The following is an 18,275-nucleotide window of genomic DNA, read 5'->3' as shown; positions in this document are numbered from 1 at the left end:
ACGCGGGTGGCACTGTGGGTAAAAGCCTCAGCGCCTAGGACTTGCCAATTGAAAGGTCGGTGGTTCGAATCCCTGTGGCGGGGTGCGCTCCCGTCGCTCAGTCCCAGGGCCTGCCAACCTAGCAGTTCGAAAGCACCCCCGGGTGCAAGTAGATAAATAGGGACCGCTTACTAGCGGGAAGGTAAACGGCGTTCCGTGTGCTGCGCTGACTCGCCAGATGCAGCTTGTCACGCTGGCCACGTGACCCGGAAGTGTCTGCGGACAGCGCTGGCTCCCGGCTTATAGAGTGAGATGAGCGCACAACCCTAGAGTCTGGCAAGACTGGCCCGTACGGGCAGGGGTACCTTTACCTTTAATACTGCTATCAATGTGTAGTGCAGATAGGGACTTCAGTTCTGGTGCAGCAGAGAAGGATGCTTTCTAAGCCATCCCCTGTGCGAAAAAAAAAAGCCCTTAGTGTCAGCAGCTGCTCTACTCTGCCAGAGCTGACTGAATCCAAACGGAAATGATGAGCCTGTCATTTTGCCCATCTCCTTGAGAGCTCGGCAGTCTACAACCACGGCCTCCGCCAGCTCCTTCAGATAAACCGAGAGGCGAGCGAGTGTGCTTTGGCTGTGCTTGGGGGAAGGAATGCGTTGTAGCACTGCCAGTCTCCGTATTAAAGGTCATCTGGTATTTCCGTGAAGAATGCAGGGCTGGCCTACTGCCCTGGTTCTCTATCCTCGCTGCTTTTCCAGTTGGCTGCCTGCCTGCCCGGTTGCCATCCTACTCTGCAGACAGTGTTGTCCTTTTACTGTGGTTCGCTCCATATGGCTTATCTAGGCATTACAGAGAAGGAGAGACAGGGTTTTGTTTTTTTTTAAAAAGGGAATATGTTTTGAAGGATCCATCTTTCGCCTTATTACAATGACTGGGGAAATGAAAGAGAAACTAGTGACAGCTAGGCCTTTCCTTTTAAATGTAGTCTCACCCAGACATTCACAGACCCTCCAAGTGTCCCTGTTTTCCAGGGACGTCCCTGATTTAGAGAAGCCACCCCGATTTCTGATTTGGTCCCGGAATGTCCCGCTTTTCCTTAGGACGTCCCTGTTTTCATTGGAGAAATGTTGGAGGGTATGGAATTATCTGACCCCTGAGGCAATCCTGTATAGGTAAGTTTTTTAAAATGTTTAATGTTTTATCATGTTTTTTATATAAGTTGGAAGCCTCCCAGAGTGACTGGGGCAACCCAGTAAGAGGTGTGGGTATAAATAGTAAAATTATCATTATGGAATGAGACATCCCTATTTTCATCGGAGAAATGTTGGAGGGCATGCATTCACTAAATATACATGGATGTCTCTGAAGTTTGGTGACTGGTGCTTTTGACCCCTCCATCAGGTGCTGGTGGCGAGATTTCAGACACCTTTGCCTACTCATTGAGGAAACAATTCTGTCATAAACAGTCTCATTGCAATCACTCAAGGTGAGATGCTCAGGTCCTCGTAGTTGCTTAGGGCAGGAAGCTGTCTGCATTGATCATTCAGACACGTTCATGAGCAATTGGGTTGAAATGGGCCAATCTGTCAAGGTCAAAGTTACATTTGGTTCTCCACCCACTCCTGGCATGTGGTCCCTGGAAGTTGCCCAGAACAGAGTGTGACCCTCAAGCTTTAAAAGGATCCCTACCTTTGGTATAGACCCTACATGCACATCTGGCACTCTGCATTGCCTAGGCTGGGCACCTGCACAGGTCTCGCTAACTGCTGTGCACCATTATCAGCTGAGGTTGGACTATCCCATACCCTGCAAATGTCCTGGGAAAACTGGGACATCCAATTTTTTTCATGTGAGAGCAGAGTGGGCATTTGGGTTGCTGTGCTCTCATGAGATTTCGCACAAAGATCTCGCCCCAGAAAAAGCTATTTTTGGAGGGCCACAATCTTGCATGGTACCCCAAAATACTATGAGAGCATGTTCCCCCCAAAAGCACATCTTTTGGGTTCCATGATCTTGTGCGGGTCACATGACTCATGCAGGATCAGAGGCAGGAAGGCGCACGTCCTGGTTTGGAGACTCAACATGTTGGAGTCTGTGTCATCCTTTCCTGATGGCTCAGAGGAAAAGACTGAGTGGGTAAGGAGGAGAGCAGCTAACTTTGCCTGCTTGATGACTCGCTTGACTACCAGCTCCCCTTTTCTGGCAAGCAAAGTATGGTCCAGAAACCATTTTGTAATGTGCTCAACCACTTACATAGTCTAGCCAAGCAAAATATCTCCAGAGGTGATTCATTAATGGATGTCATGATGACGTCCATTTTCTCTTTGACTAAAATTCACTGTGAGAGGGACCTGAGTTGGATTTACTTTGCATTTATAGGCCACCCGGTGGCAAGAAATTTCAATAGCTGACCATCAAAACAATCAAATAGATTAATAAAACCATAAAATCCTCTCACCAGCATGGAATAAAAACCAGCAACAAAAGGTGAATCAGAACAGCACCAGCAAAGCCTCTTGCTTCAATAAACATCTATGGACTCAAAACATTTTTTAAAAAATGATTAGGAGATTTACAGCCAGAGAAAGGAAAAGGTCTTTTCCTGGTGTCAACAAGGCCACAATGCGTGTGCCAGGCGAGTCTCTCTGCAAAGGACACCAGGGTGGCACCAGATTGGAGCCTTGGCACTGAGGGAGAGGGGTACAACTCTGATCAAAATCTTCTGGAAGCCTATTAGTCATGGAAGGGAAAGCATGTGGTTGAGAGCTCCTTTGAGCTGTATGCCAAAAATACATTCCTATGGGCCCAGCATAGAGAATGCAAGCACACTCCCTCCCAGTGCTCCAAGTTATATACAGCCAACATCTCAGTTTGTGTCAGAGACTGTCCCTAGGGACAGCATGACTTACAATACCCCTGTAAGGTAGGCCAGTGATATAATATTATCCTTATATTACAGATGGGGTGATAAGGCTGTGAGAAAAATGGCTTGCCCGTGCACTTCTAGTGAGATGCTGGATGAAGTTAATTTTTATTAATTCCTATTGCATTTCCATCCCGCCTTCTTCCAAGGAGCTCAAAGTGGCTTATATGGTTCTCCCTTCTCCATGTTACCCTCACAACAACCCTGTGAGGTAGGCTAGGCTGAGAGAGGGTGGCTGGCCCAAGGTCACCCAGTGAGCTTCACGGCTGTGTAGTGATTTGGACTCTGGTCTCCTAGCCCTCCACTCTAACCACTATGCTATGTCTGAATCGCAGGCATCCCGGCGAACAGCTTGGATTGGGAGCCACAACTCTCTCTCTTCTTCCTGCTTAACAGACTATAGTCTTGAGAAACAGTGACTAAATCTGCACAACTATGTTTTCATCAATTCAGCCCTCAATCTAGCTGACTCTAGTTTCCCCTTGAGCTCTAAAGAGATCTCTTCAAAAAAACGTTTTGCATCTCTGCCATGATAATGATAATAATAGCGCCAACAGCAAAACTGCTGTCTGAGATCAGCTTCCAGTGAAATACACGCTTGCGATGTGCAAGATCAATGGACTTAGCGAGCCTTAAAGTCCGCGGCAGGTAGCAGGACAGCCATGACACCTGGCTACCCAAGTTTGTCCCCACTGGCCCATTGGGTGTGAGAGAAATGACTCAACGGCACCGAGAGCGGCTCACATCTCTTGATTATTTGCTCCCAGCGCCTGCACCTGCATAGCGGGAAAATGTGAGATGCATTTAAAGAGGTTCCATGTGAGCAATATGATACTGGCAGCCTTTAGCAAGATGCTGGAGATAGATAGAGACAGACAGAGACCATTCCAGTTGGGAGCAAAAGGGGGAAAGTCATATAAGTGAGACACACACTATGTCAGTATACTTTTTTTAAAAAAAATCTACATGATTCTCTTGCCCTTCCCTAAGGCACTTGAGGCAGTGAACCAGGTTCTCCTTAAGAGATTCAGGTGGCCTCTGTGGCATGGAGTGGCCTTCCATCAGCTATGGCAGGAGGCTGGACAGCTGGACATGGGTAGCTTAACTACTGTTGTCTATGCTCTGGTAACATCTAGGCTAGATTATTGCAATGCATTATATGTAGGGCTGCCTCTGAAGAAGGTCTGTAAACTGAGAGAATTTGGGGTTAGGTTGTTCCCCGGGGGCAAGCTGGTTTGAGCATATTGACCCATATTTTGACCCATTAGGGCTTAAATGGCCCAGGACCACAATAGCTCAAAGACCACCTCTCCCCATATGAAGTAACCTGGACCCTGCAAACATCCTCAGAGGCCCTCTGAGGTGTCTCCTCAAGATTGCAAATATTTCGACAATCCCAAAGTTTGAGAATCAGTAGAACAGACATTGTAAAGGTGTGGTGATCTGTCATGGAACAACCCCATTGAAGAAGATCACAGTGGTTAGCCAGACCTCGTTGCTGCTTGCGAAGGGGCCCCCATGATGGTTCAAGCTTGTAGGTCCACCACTGCCTGTCCTCTGTAACACACCCCCTCCTGCCATTCAGAAGGCACAGTCCATAGTACAGGCATAGCTAATGCGATGCCCTCTAGTCTAAATGTTGTTGGACTATCACTCTCAACATTCTTGACCACCATCCATGCTGGCTGGGGTTGATGGGAGTTGTAGTGCAACAACATCTCGAGGGTGTCACACTGACTACCCCAATGTAGTGTGTTTTTTAGATGCTTCTTAGAAATGTATCTCTCCCCCCCTAGCATTATCCCACTGCTGAACACTAGACTATACCGCTTAACATTTTCAAACTCAGTAATTTTGTTTTGAGTCTCTTGTGTTTCTTTTGAGTGTTTTACTGGTTGACACTTATAAATACTTGCATGTGTGTATTGAACTTTACTGTGTGTTTTAGTGCTCCTGGACCCTGTGGGTAAAGAGCTTTGACATATTTTAGGATGGCTTTGGGAGCCATCCTACACACAAGATGCCAGCATAAAGAGAGCCGGTGTTGTTAAGCCACGATAAAGTTACACCTGATCTGTACTCCATTCAGCAGCAGTGCTGCTGCAGCTGCTCTCCCTAAGCTTGGCAGTGGGAAAACAAGCCTTTAAATGTCCTTGCTATACGATGGAGCTGAATGAGGATCCAGCCTAACTTCCACCCCTCTCTGCTATGTCCATAGATCAGCTGGCTGAGCCAGGATGAACATGGCCTTGGTGTTCTCTTGTAGGGTCCAACGCATGGGACACTCATACTGCTCCAACCCCCTTCGTCGAGACAGCATGGCTCCCTTCCATCCCTGATTACTAGGTCTCCCTTCCCTTCTCTATGTTTGCTGTTTTACACATGGGTTAGTTAGGATCCCAGGGAGTGCATTGCTGCATGCCAGCCCCACAAGGAAGCTACACAATGCATCTGCAGGGCTCAGCTCACCCCAGATCCCACCTGCAACTGACCCCAGGAACCCTTGTTAGTCTTATGCCAAGAACAACTTCCAGGCTCAGCTTCCCATCTTTTCTATCTGGCCCAGGGGAGGTGATATTCCCTCTCCTTTTCAAAAATCTTGACTCTTTCCCCTCCCTCCAGTTCCCAAGCTTAGCCCTGGTGTTGCTAGTGGCACGTATTTATCTAATCCCCACCCTTATACCAATTAGACTCTGTTTGCCTGGTGTTTCTCAATCCCCCCTTTTCTCCATATTTGGTAGGTGAGCCTTCTGACTTTGCACTGTCTTAGCTGTAACTATGCTGCTGGTCTGATTTGAATTCTGGTTGCTTAACCAACCTTTTAAAATTCTGTAACAATCCGCATATTAATCAATGTTTTGGCTTTGCAATAATACTGTACCTTCTTTGATTCAAAGCTCTGTTATGTTGACTGAGTACTAATTACTCCACAAACTAGTGTATAATGTAATCTCTCCATGGTACACCATGACTCTGAGCAAAAGATCTCATTACGTTTGCTGGCTGAGTAGACAGGCATACTACACATGCCTGCATCCTTGCATGTAACTTGTGGTTGAGGACCGACAGTAACACAGGGAATCCTGCAACCAATATGGGTGGGAAGAACTGTGCATATCTCAAGAGTTTTTATTCCTACAAGAAATGAATTAGTGGATTGCAGCGCTGGACTTTTGCGGGGTGCTACCAACTTGTCACTGAATGGGGAGCACAGGGGAAGTTTTCCAAGAGTCATTTCACACACTATGGGACGCTGCCTTATACTCGATCAAACCACTGGTCTATCTAGCTCAGAATTTTCTATGCTGTCTGGCAGCATCACTTTAGGGTTCTAGGCAGAAGATATCCCCAGACAGACCTACCTGGACATGCTGAGGATTGAACCTGAGGACTTTTGCATGCCAAGCAGATGCTCTACTACTGAGCCAGTGTGGTGTAGTGGTTAAGAGTAGTAGATTTGTAATCTGGGGAACCGGGTTCGCATCTCCGCTCCTCCACATGCAGCTGCTGGGTGACCTTGGGCTAGTCACACTTCTCTGAAGTCTCTCAGTCTCACTCACCTCACAGAGTGTTTGTTGTGGGGGAGGAAGGGAAAGGAGAATGTTAGTCGCTTTGAGACTCCTTCGGGTAGTGATAAAGCGGGATATCAAATCCAAACTCTTCTATACCCTTTCCCTCACTTTCCCTCACTTTGCCCTTTCCCTCACTTTGCCTTAGAGGCAAAGTAAACCTTTGCCTCTAAGTGTACATTTATATCCCCTATGTAGGTAGATGACTTGAGAGAGCAGAGGTTGATAGATAGTGACATCCTAAGGCTTTCTAGTAAGTTCAGGACAGAGGCAAGATATGAATCCAGGATTTTCTGATTCATAGCTCAGTCATTTAGGTGATATGTTAAATGAGTTTTTGCTATGTGGCTTGCAAAGTCTGGTACAAGCATCTTACCCAGGGAGACCCTTGCATTGCTCCATAAAATAGGTTGGAGATGCCATCAAAACAATGGACTGTGAGAAACTAAATCCTTTGAACGGAGGGATAGAGGGCAAGTTCACATAGTTGCATGCTCAATGCTTGGTGATTACAACTTCAGGTGATGACTTGCACCTGTGAAATGATCAAACATCTTAAGCAGAACATTTGTGTTCCCTGACTTCTGACCTAAGCAGTTTCAATGGATGCATAATATCAGCTGTAAACTTTTGACTCTTCTTCTTCTCCTATGTGACCTCTCACCATCTCCATGATGATTTAAACCCAGATATCCCTAGCCCAATCCAATTACACCACATTGTACATGTGGTGTACTACATACAAAACTAGGTACTTGCAGAATAGTATTTCTCCAGAAGTAGCACTATAACGGAAGGACAAGCTCTATCATTTGGTGCCAATGATCTAATGTTTTTTCTTACTTCAATCAACACTTAATTTGAATGGAAGGTTATTAAAGGTCAGCTCCAGACCTTGTTTTCAGTTCCAGGACTCAGCCCTGGGATATATTAACAGAGAAGAGAGCACACTTGAACACATGAAGAGTGACATTCCTTCATCACAAGTCCCAATCCAGCACAATGCTTCTAGGTTTAGAGGCAACAGTCCAATTTCAATAACATATAGACAAGCTTGAGTAATGGTTCATGTTAAAATATAAGTACTCTGTTCCTCTGAGCAATTACCATATACATTAACACTCCCTACGTACCTGCCTGAAATTCACTATATACTTCTCTGCCATTCACTCTATCATCACAGCCACTCAGGTGGGCAAATTATGCCAAAATTGGTGAAACAGGAAAACCCGCATTCCATTCTCTGCTTTCTCCGCCATCTCAAGACTCAAGTGTCCCTCATTGGAAAATTCTTCATTATTCCAAAAATATTCACACCATTCACACCACCACCATTTTACCTAGACTATCAAGACAACACATCAATCTGAAAAAAAAAGGAGCTGCACAAGGACGTAGTGCGCAGGCCATTTTTACAAATGATGCTTCAGTTGGTATTGGCACAATCTTTCCTATCTTCCAGACTTCGGTGTAGAACCTACATTTGGCTAGAATTTATAGTCAACGTAAAACTTCCCCGTGCAAAAGCTTCTTAGCATCATTTGTGAAAATGTGCACTCTCCCGTGGAGCAGCGTAGAGGCTCTCAATGGTCCTGAAGAGGGATGTCCAATTTTAGGGAGATATTTTTAAAAGCTAGCATAGGCTCAAGGGATAGAAAGAGGGAGGAAGCAGGGGAGGGAGAGAGAGATATTTACCAGTGTTTAGAAGGGCCAGGCAAGTTGGGTCTTCTTGGTGATCTCTTCCTTTCCTTGGTTGCGCCTTTCTTGAGTGGAATATGTTCTGGCATCGGAGCAAGGCTGGGAATGAGTTCCCACCAGAGTCCATTGAAGGACCACCCGTATCACCCAGGAAAGCCAGTTCCCAAATGGGCATGCTCTCTCCTCCACTCTAGAAGCTGATAATGCTGCCTCTCAAATGAGTGAACCCGGACCCACGTGCCAGTCTTCAGCTAGGCAGCGCAGCATGCAGCAACTGCATGGCTCACAAGATGACCTTGCCTCTTGATTGGTCTTCAGAAGATTTTCACATTGGGTCAGTTGCCAAGCAAAACCATCCAAACCCAGCAGTTTAACATGCCAGATCAATCCCAAGAGACCCCCCTGCCATAGCTGTTGTCGTGCATAGCAGAGACAGCAGTGCATATCATCTTTCAGACCAGGGGGCTCATTGGGGACGGGGAGTTGGGGAAGTTTCTATACTGACACCAAAGTTAGTGGAGGGAAAAATGCAGAGAAAGGAGTCCATCTCCCCTAAGTTCAGAATATATATTAAAGGGGGCGGGGAGGAAATCTGAACATTTGTTTTCTGTAACAAACACAAATGTGATGCCACACTTTATAGATCAGGCTGAAAGGAGAGAAATTTTCAGAATCAGTATATCAAACAAAAGATGCTTCATGGCTAACCATAAAAGCTAACCAACTTGTTTCGGTGTGGAATTTGTAGGCAACAAACAATTTTGTCAGATGCCTGAAGTAGACAGAAATGATAGGTTGAGGTACAGTGAAGGATAAACAAAACCTGTAAACAGAGTTTTCCCCCGACCTTAGAAGTTAGTTAAATGGGCAACTGGTTTCTCTTGTATTAGTACTCACACTCAATTCTCATTAACTCAGGCACATGTACAACATAGTCTAAGCATTTGGCTTCTCGGTGCTCAACTTTCCCTAACTTCCACTGCCGCTTTTAGACTGCTGTAAACTTGGCAAAGGTCAGAAGACGAAATGAGTTTAGTGGGCCTCTCAATCTTTTGCTCTGAGCTAGAGGCCAAGGCTTCACCTGAAACCAACTTCTCTGTCTTTCTAGATGACCTTGGGGCAAAACACAAAAGTATTCCATACTCCAGCTGATTTTCCATGTCAAACAAACCACTCACCCCTGAAATGTTTCAACATGGCAAAAAAGAAAGAAAGTCACAGCTAAGACACAGTGAAATTGGTGACATTTCTTGTTGATGCCTGTGCACCACACAACCAGTCTCCAGGGCAGGGGGGTTCGGAGCAAGCATTAAATTAACTTTTGCTAGCCAGGAGAAATTGCATGCTACTCAAAGATAGCCTACAACCCCAACCTTGCTCACAAGGGAATAAGTGACTCACTTCCAAGCATGCGTTGGATTAGGCTGTGAGTGCCACTGAATTCAAGGGAAATTACTTCTGAGTAAACCTGCTTAAGGTGGGATGTTGCTTATCACATCAAAGCACTGCTGACCCTACATGAGAGTTAAGTGCTGGTAAGTATATATTTGAAACACACTGTCATCAAGTGAAAAGAAAACAAGCAAGTCTTTGAAAAAGTCTGGCAGCAAAAACTTAGGATATTGTCAAACTCGGGAGACCAGACATATTTGCCAGTATATTCTAAGTTCATGTCCCCTTAGCCAGAAGGTAAATAAGAAATGCCTTAGATGATGAACTGTAATGTCATAGACTGAACTTGCAGTCTTTCTCTAAAAGCAGGTATAATATATCATTTAAAAGAAAAGAAAACAACAGGGAATTAGTGATCAGCTTTTGGCTACTGCTAGGAATTTTATTGTGCTTTCCCTTGGTGTGCAGTAAAGGTTTCACATTTTCCTCATGGATTTTCAACATTCTAATGCTGTTTTTAACTATCACCAATTCCAACCTTCCTCTTACCCAAATTTGCAGACCAAGATGATAAAAACCAGACTACTTTATTCTACCAGCAATAAGCCTCACAATGCCCATCACGGAAACATTATTCCTTCTAATCTGGTTAGCCTTTCGTTTCAGATCATAAATGCTACAGGCAGCTCATTTCAGGGAGTATTATACATGTCACAAAAGCACTTCAAAATAGTTGCCTTGAAAAAAGGTCCTTGATTTGAATCCTTAACTAACACTAGTTGCCTTTCCTACCAGATCTTCCCATCCTAGAAATCCATATTGTAAAACACGCCTAATAATGGGAGGTCAGTATCGTTGAATAACATCCCATTCCTAGAAGGCATTCAATTTATCATATATATATATATATATATATATATATATATATATATATATATATGCACATACACACAAAACACACACGCTGATACATTTCACTGTGTCCTGATGTATTAAGAAATCTTTAATTGATAACGTTACCTTAGCAACGGTGGTCCAGCTGTTCCAAATATGGAGATTTCAATTGACTCTGACACACACAGTGATTTTCCTCCCTTCAATCTACATACTTTTGTAGTTGTCACCTTTGATGAGAAACCAAGCGATTTCCATGTGGGATCCTTCCCTGAGCCTTCAGTTCTAGCGGTTAGAATGATTTTGTGCTTTTCTCAACATTCCGATGATGCTTCCTTGAACAATTTGTTTCTCAACCGGGAAAGCGGGTGGGTGGGGAGAATGGCAAGGGAGGGGAAAATAAAATAAAATAAAGTTCAAGATTGTTCTTAAAAGGAGCTACGCCAATCCATTTGTAAGGGGGGTGGAGGGGTGGGCTCGGGAGAGAGAAACTATCTGGATGCTGAAAGGGGTCTATAAAAGCCGAGCTTCTTTCAGCCAAACTTTGTTTGACGGGGCTCCCAGTCTATTGCAACATTTCTGAAAACGCCACCCTGCTGTGTTTACATCTCTCCTACTGCCCGAGCCCTTCACACGCTTCATAGACATGATGGGAACCCCCTCTGGCAGGCAAGGGATGTCGGGGCTGGTGTTGTGGTGAAGCCAAGTCCCTCTGTCCCTTGCCAAACTTGTCACTTCACCTGCCAGTTGGTGAAACTGTGTCCGAGTCAGGCACCGAGAGGAGCGTTTCACTGCCAGGATTTCAAGCAGCGGCGGCCGGCACCTTCCGAAAGGCTGGCGACAACTCCCGATGCTGAATACAGATGAGGGTCTTTCCTCAGGATTTTAAAGGAACCCGGTAGCGCCATTCTCTCTCCAGCCGTGGAAAAGTGCACGAAGAAAGGGCAGGGTCTTTATTCGCAGGAGCGCCGAGGGTGCAGAACGACGACGAGACCAACGCATCTCTGGGGCTCCCCGGACTCTCTGCCTTGGTCTTCCTTCCTGGGTGGGAAACGTGGCTTTTCAGCTGTTTCTCCTGCCAGCTCCATAAGGACCACTTTGCCCTTGAATGGTCTCCTGTCTTTTGTTCTCTCCCCGAACCAAACAGCGACCCGGAGAAATCCCCCTTCACTCCGCCGTAATCTGTTCCTCGATTCCGCCAGCTAACGCCTTCTCATCGCAAGACAAGCGAGAGGAGCTATCCTTGGTGCTGATGGTGGGAGGGGAAACTCGTCTCTCTCAGACTTGGCATCGTATTTCCTCCTCTCCTTTAAAATGTTATGGTCTCGTGAATTAAAGAAGATACCAGCCAGTCTCTCTGATTCATCTAGGAGTCTCCTTGGTAACTAGCGGTTCCTCTCCAATGATTACACACACACACACACACACACACACACACACACCGGGCCCGATTTAAAGATAAAATACAGTGAGAATGAAGAATGATTGTAGCCTAGGTACATTTTACCTAGGGATCCAGCATGCCTGTTGGCTGTGTAAATTCATTGCGCGGAGGAGGATGAGGCAGGGAAACACCCATTTCCTGATCTGTAATTTGGTTGGGAAAGCCTACATGGTTTTTTTTTTGGAGGGGGGGACTGTGTGGGGAGGGGAGATGAACTACCAGCTTACTGTTATCAAATGCTACAGTATTTGGACCCTCTGCTTGCCATTTTGCTATAAGATGAGAAAGGGTGGTGCTGTTGCGTCTGTTGCGTCTGTAGTAACAAGACATTTTGATTTGGGTCTTGAGCAAGGCAGACAGCAGGCTGCAAAGGTTGGAGTGGATGGTGGCGTCCCCGGGGAATAACAACTGGGTTAGGAGGTGCTGCTTAGTAACCCGCTTCCTGGGCAATTAGTGTACCAGCTGACCCCTCTCTTTGTGTGCCTAATCACAGCCTCTTCAATGTTTTCCTCCAGACTGCAAGCTTGCTTTTGTTAAAGGCTGACATTGCCTGGGAGAAGACATGTTGTCATATAAAAGCTGGTTCAAAGTGAGGTTAACAACTCTCTGGTTTCAAGTAGGCCATGGCACCTGCAATCCACGCCTTTAGGAGAGAGAGAGAGAGAGAATGCAGATATAGTCTTGGTGGCATTCCTGTACCTTTAAGAGCTGTGCAGGAGAGGGAAGGTGAGCCAGTGTTGGAATTGTCATTAGGAAGAGAGAAGCGGAATGCTCTGAACTTCTCCACATTATATCAATTTACATCCCATAGCCCAAAGGCCCTTCCCTCTCTCCCACCCTCTCCTTACTCCTGAACATGGCTCCTGGGTTTTATTTTGAAGGGGATAGGGGTTCCAAAGACAATTTAATGGAGTTTCATTAATTTATTTACTGGAAACATTTATTTTTAAAGGCTGCTCCCCCCCCCATGCCTTTTGCTGCAAGTGTCACTTAAGAAAACAAGAAGAGCATCCCTTTTGGAGCACAATGCAAAAATAAGATAGATAGATAGAGAGAGAGAGAGAGAGAGAGAGAAGGAATGAACCCCCGCCAAAAGCATACACCCCCCAATATGTTGGAACAACAACAAAGTTATGCATTCATTTGTGAAAATGAGTGTAGGGTGTATCATCTATATCTATCTATCATCTATCTATCTATCTATCTATCTATCTATCAATCATCTATCTATCTATCTATCTATCTATCTATATCTATCATCATCTATCTATCTATCTATCTATCTATCTATCTATCTATCTATCTATCATCTATCTATCTATCTATCTATCTATCTATCTATCTATCATCTATCATCTATCTATCATCTATCATCTATCATCTATCTATATCTATCTATCTATCTATCTATCTATCTATCTATCTATATCTATCTATCTATCTATCTATCTATCTATCTATCTATCTATATCTATCTATATCTATCTATATCTATCTATCTATCATCTATCTATCTATCTAGTAAAAACAATACTGAGCTGGATGTGCCAGTGGTCTGATGGTATAAATCAGATTCCTACATTCCTGTGTTCCTAAGGAGAGACATGGGGGAAAGTAAAAGTATAAGATAATCTAGGAAACAATTGAAGTGTCTGGATGACCATGCCAGCGTCTCTGTCAGTCATATCTCAGCTGGGATAGTGATAGGCAACTGCACCCTCCATCTGAATGCTAACTTTTACTTGTTCCAATAGGAATGAGTGACAGCTTCTCGTTTATTTATTTTGAGTATGGAATATGTGGCCCTCCAGATGTTTCTGAACTACAATACCCATCATCCCTGACATGTACTTAAAGACATGTACTCAAGGAAACCATGTGTGTGTGTGTGTGTGTGTGTGTGTGTGTGTGTGTGTGTGTGATGAGATAAATTTGCCCCATGTAATTCCAGGTGCCCCCCCTTTCAACTGGGTCCCAGATGAAAGCTGAGATAAACACAATGAGGTTCACACCAGCCGCTATTTACATATCCCCACGGGTTCTATTTCTTGGCCAGCATGATGGAATTTTGAAAGAATTTGATGGAATGCTACAATCTAATATAAATACCGATAGACAGTTCATTAGCATATCTATGTTTGTTCAGGACACAGCTGCAGGACTGCTGACAGGAACTGCACAGCATGGTTCCCAGTCTGTGTCTGGACCCCATTAAAGATGCTGGATTTGACCTTGGAAAGCCCTTCATGGCTTGGGACCAGAGCGGTGGCATCTGAACAAAACCTTCTGTGCCAGCCCAGCATGGCTGACTGGGGACCGGAACGCAAGTCTCTTCTATGCAACGACAACCACATATCTAATGCAGCATTCTAGCTCTTGAATCCACCAACCCATCTATTTATTAGATTTAAATAAATATACATATTGTAGAGCTTTTAATGAGGGTGCCTCCCCCCCCAATCTTGTGAAGAAAGGCCAACAGCTCAAATCATGGTGTGAAGCTATTTTCCTGGCTTTGGATACAGAACAGAAGGAAAAGCTGTTTTAATTTATTTTTTATCTCCTTTGGCACACATTAGATAGGGCTGTCACATCTGCATTGCCTGCTGTGGCCAGAGGTCCAGCAAGATTCCCATGTCACATAACCTTGGATGCTGACAGCACCACCAATTAACTGTGTCTGCGCAGATTTTAATCTACAATTACATCTTTATTTGAGCAATCCCAAATAATTTGCAGATTATTTGGCAGATTAATCTGCCAATGCTTTCAGCTTGTGGCACTAATGATAACCATTATAAAGCTTTAATATCTACAGCCTTGTTGCATGGGTGGGGGTGGGGGGGCTCGGGCCTTTGCCACAGAATGTATGGCTCAGTGGTTTAGACCTGGCACAATCATGAACTTTATGCTGGTGAGGAGATGAGCTCTGAGCCCCCACAATCCCTCAGATTTAGGCACAGCGGGAGTCTGTTATATGGCAGGACACATATTTTCAAAGCTGAAGACTCCAGGTACAATTTTAGGTGGCCGGGTTCAAAGAGATCCTTGCAGGAGACCTGGGATAATTCTTGCTACTCAGAACAAGGCAGCATTAGTCTACACCGGGGTGATCAACATGGTAACCTTCAGGTGTAAGTTATTTATTAATTTACTTATAAGTCTTCTTATGCACCTATCACCACAAGGTCCCCATATGGGATACAAGAATGCAACATACAGTGATACATGTAAGTAAAGCAGCAAAACCATTCCAGCCAGTGTAGAAGTATGGATTCATCAAAAGAGATGGTTCTCCCAAAACAAAAGACCATAACCATCAAATGTCAGGGTAAAGAGGTCTATCCTCAGCATCTATGGCAGAAGATGTACCATGAAGATGCTAGACACACCTCTGTGAGGAGGGTATTCCACAATTTCAGCAAAGGGAGACAGAAGTTGTTGGACTCCCAACTCTCACTAGCCCCTTCAAGTACAGATAATGATCAGGGTTAGAGGGAGTTGTAGTCCCAAAACCTCTGGAGGGTCCACGTTGGCTACCCCTGGTCTGGAATGGTGGCCAAGCCATCAGACACAGAATAAATCAACTTCTTCATGTGTTCACAGCAGCTTGCGTTGTCTTCCCTTTAGTGATGACATTTAACTAGCTAACCTTTATTGTCAGATTCCTTCTTTGCGACTCTTGCACCTGTCTGCATCGGACTGACCTTTCCTTATTGTTAGGCAGAGGAAGACTTTGGCACATGCTAAATGGCAGCTTGAGAGATGTAAAATGAACTTGGCCCCCGGCAGCCGGGATGCTGTACTGTTCTTATGGGGTGTCTGAGCTCACTCAGCAAACTGCTGACTCCCTCCCCACCCACCGTATGTATCAGGCTCCTTATCCTTTGGTTTCCATATCTATATAGACATAGATAGAAGGTTTAGAGCAGAAATTAGGAAATTGCAGTCATACTGTAACAAACATCATAGACAAGGGTGGTCTAGGTCTAAAGATAGGTTCTTGCGGTTGCACGCCAATGGGGATTGCCCCATCAAATGCATTTTTCTTGATTCTTTTTCAGCATTTGTCCCATGCTTTTTTGTGTGAAAATAGGTTGGGTTTTTTTAAAATGCAGGAATATAAAACGATAAAAATAATTCTTTTAGAAAACTCCAAAACCAAACAAACATAATTTTGCAGGTTTACATATCTTAAGAAGGCACTTTGTTTCAAAATGGCATTCAGAGATATGTAGCAAATATAAACATTGAAATAACAATAGAAATAAAAACTGGGGTGGGGGAGGCGAGGGAAGGGAAAGAGAGTACTGTCAGGAACATAATTACACAATTCTCAGGATAATAAAGAATAAAAACAAAAACAAAAACTCACACTACAAACCCATACAACAATGTGTACTGAGAGTGTGTGGGAGGGGGTAGAGATACAGCCATATACTTTGAAAAACTGGGTGTGCACTCAAATTGTGAGAGTCATCTTTTACATACTGAATAAAATCGTTCCATAGTGCAAAAAAATAAAAAAATAAAAAAAATGTGTGTCTTTTGGTCCTCTTGCTACTCTTAGCTTATAAGTGAGTTTTTCTAGTAAGGCTATTTCTCACACCTTGCTATATACCATGCTGCAAGGGTGGCCCTGATAGATCTTTCCAGTGTGTAGCGATAGTAGTTCATGCACCATGTTTTTCTAATATTCCAGGCATCGGATAATAATGGTACATGAGAATAGCAATAAAAACAACAAAATATCAGCGAAACTCTAGCACAAGCTAAAATGAAACAAGAAAGCCAGTAGCTGAATAAATATCAGCTGGAACTCAGTAAAACATGCTGGAATGAAATTCTTCACTACCAAGAGGCAGCAACCTTCCAGATGTTTTGGACTACAACTCCCATCAGCCATCTGATTGACATGCCTTCCAGATGTTTTGGACTACAACTCCCATCAGCCATCTGATTGACAGTGATGGGAGCCAGGCAAAACAACATTGGCAAGCTATTCAAGGGTTCCACCTGCCTCAGATACCTATCCCTTGTATTTCTAATGTGGCAGAGGTGATGGGGAAACGATGACACCCAAAATGAGGCGCCAGAAGAAGATTGGCCAGTGATGCCCATATGCACAAACTCATTATTATTTTCTCAAATGATTGTCTCCTAAAGTTTGCGTGCAAAGTTGTCCTTCACCAGTTGCTTCTGGAGCCTTGTCCATGGTACTGAACCAGGAGCAGAAGGAAGCTCTGCCCTGCAATTGATAGTATCAGAGGGAAGTCCTTTTGTGCAATGTTTCACCTTTACTTCAGGTATCAGCCTGGGGTAAGGGGAACCTCCTTACCAGTTTTTAGCCTACTGCTGAGGAGAATTTTTGCTCTTATTTGGGGCTGGTTTCCATAAATGAGGAACAGGTGTTGAGAAGTAGCAATGGGGCTCTAATTCCCCCCCTCCATATAATGATTAGAGTCAGGGATGGATACTGTTTGACATCCAGGAGGTGGAACCTCTTATGGATATTCCTCATTATGTACCATAATGAGAGCCAGTGTGGTGTGGTGGTTAAGAGCGGTAGACTCGTAATCTGGTGAACCGGGTTTGCTTACCCGCTCCTCCACATGCAGCTGCTGGGTGACCTTAGGCCAGTCACACTTCTTTGAAGTCTCTCAGCCTCACTCACCTCACAGAGAGTTTTGGGGGAGGAAGGGAAAGGAGATTGTTAGCCGCTTTGAGACTCCTTAGGGTAGTGATAAAGTGGGATATCAAATCCAAACTCCTCCTCCTCCTCCTTAGAGGAATACTTACCTGTGTTTGATGCCCGCTTACAGCATTGCTTTCCCTAGCGCATGTGCCCACAAGTGGCTTGAAGGTGGACAACTTATGAAAGGTGAAAGATGTCAGACATGGATCTAGCTGAACAGAAAGATGTCACACATGGATCCCGCTGAGAAGCATTTAATGGGTCTTCTGAACACAAAGAGTGCTAAATCCAGAAGCACCTGAAAGTTTGTGGGTGCCAAAGGCACACCGTTTTGTGTTATGCCACCTCCCCCCCACAGCAGCCATTTTTTTGTAACTGGCACCCACAGCACAAAATTCCAAATGAGCCCAATGGGCCAAAAAGATTGGCAACCCCTGTATTAGGCCAATTTACAGAGCACAGATCTATGAACGGCTACTGGTCATGACATCTACCTGGCACCTCTGTGTACAGAGTCCATGTGCCAAACCTTGAGTACTGGTATCTGTGGCAATCAATTTTGGGCGATGGTTACCACCCTGTCCTGCTTGTCTACATTTTTCAGCCTCGTTTTCAGAGCTAAAAAAATCCCTCTCCCTTTCTCCATGCACCCCCCAACACTTTAATAATCATCACAATGCG

At 44.6% G+C, this 18,275-nt stretch overlaps 1 protein-coding gene across 6 annotated transcripts in view; it reads right to left on the bottom strand.

The window, feature by feature from the left end:
• The window catches only part of KCNMB2 (potassium calcium-activated channel subfamily M regulatory beta subunit 2), a 313,774-nt gene that overhangs the window by 91,775 nt on the left and 203,724 nt on the right, over positions 1-18,275 (bottom strand). Inside the window, exon 1 of one of the 6 annotated variants that reach the window (XM_083739926.1) lies at positions 10,582-11,973. The exons of 4 other annotated variants lie outside the window; for them this stretch is intronic. Coding sequence is in view for 1 of the 2 variants with exons in the window: in XM_083739923.1 (XP_083596049.1) it covers positions 8,167-8,258 (92 nt within the window). In the remaining variant the exon portion in view is untranslated. Of the gene's footprint in view, positions 1-8,166; positions 8,476-10,581; positions 11,974-18,275 lie in introns of those variants that run through there. One more of the 6 variants, XM_083739923.1, reaches the window with a different exon arrangement.

Source organism: Podarcis gaigeae (genome assembly GCF_964106915.1).
Source record: "Podarcis gaigeae genome assembly, chromosome: 5".
Lineage (NCBI taxonomy): Eukaryota > Metazoa > Chordata > Lepidosauria > Squamata > Lacertidae > Podarcis > Podarcis gaigeae.
This window is presented reverse-complemented; position numbering and strand designations above follow the sequence as displayed.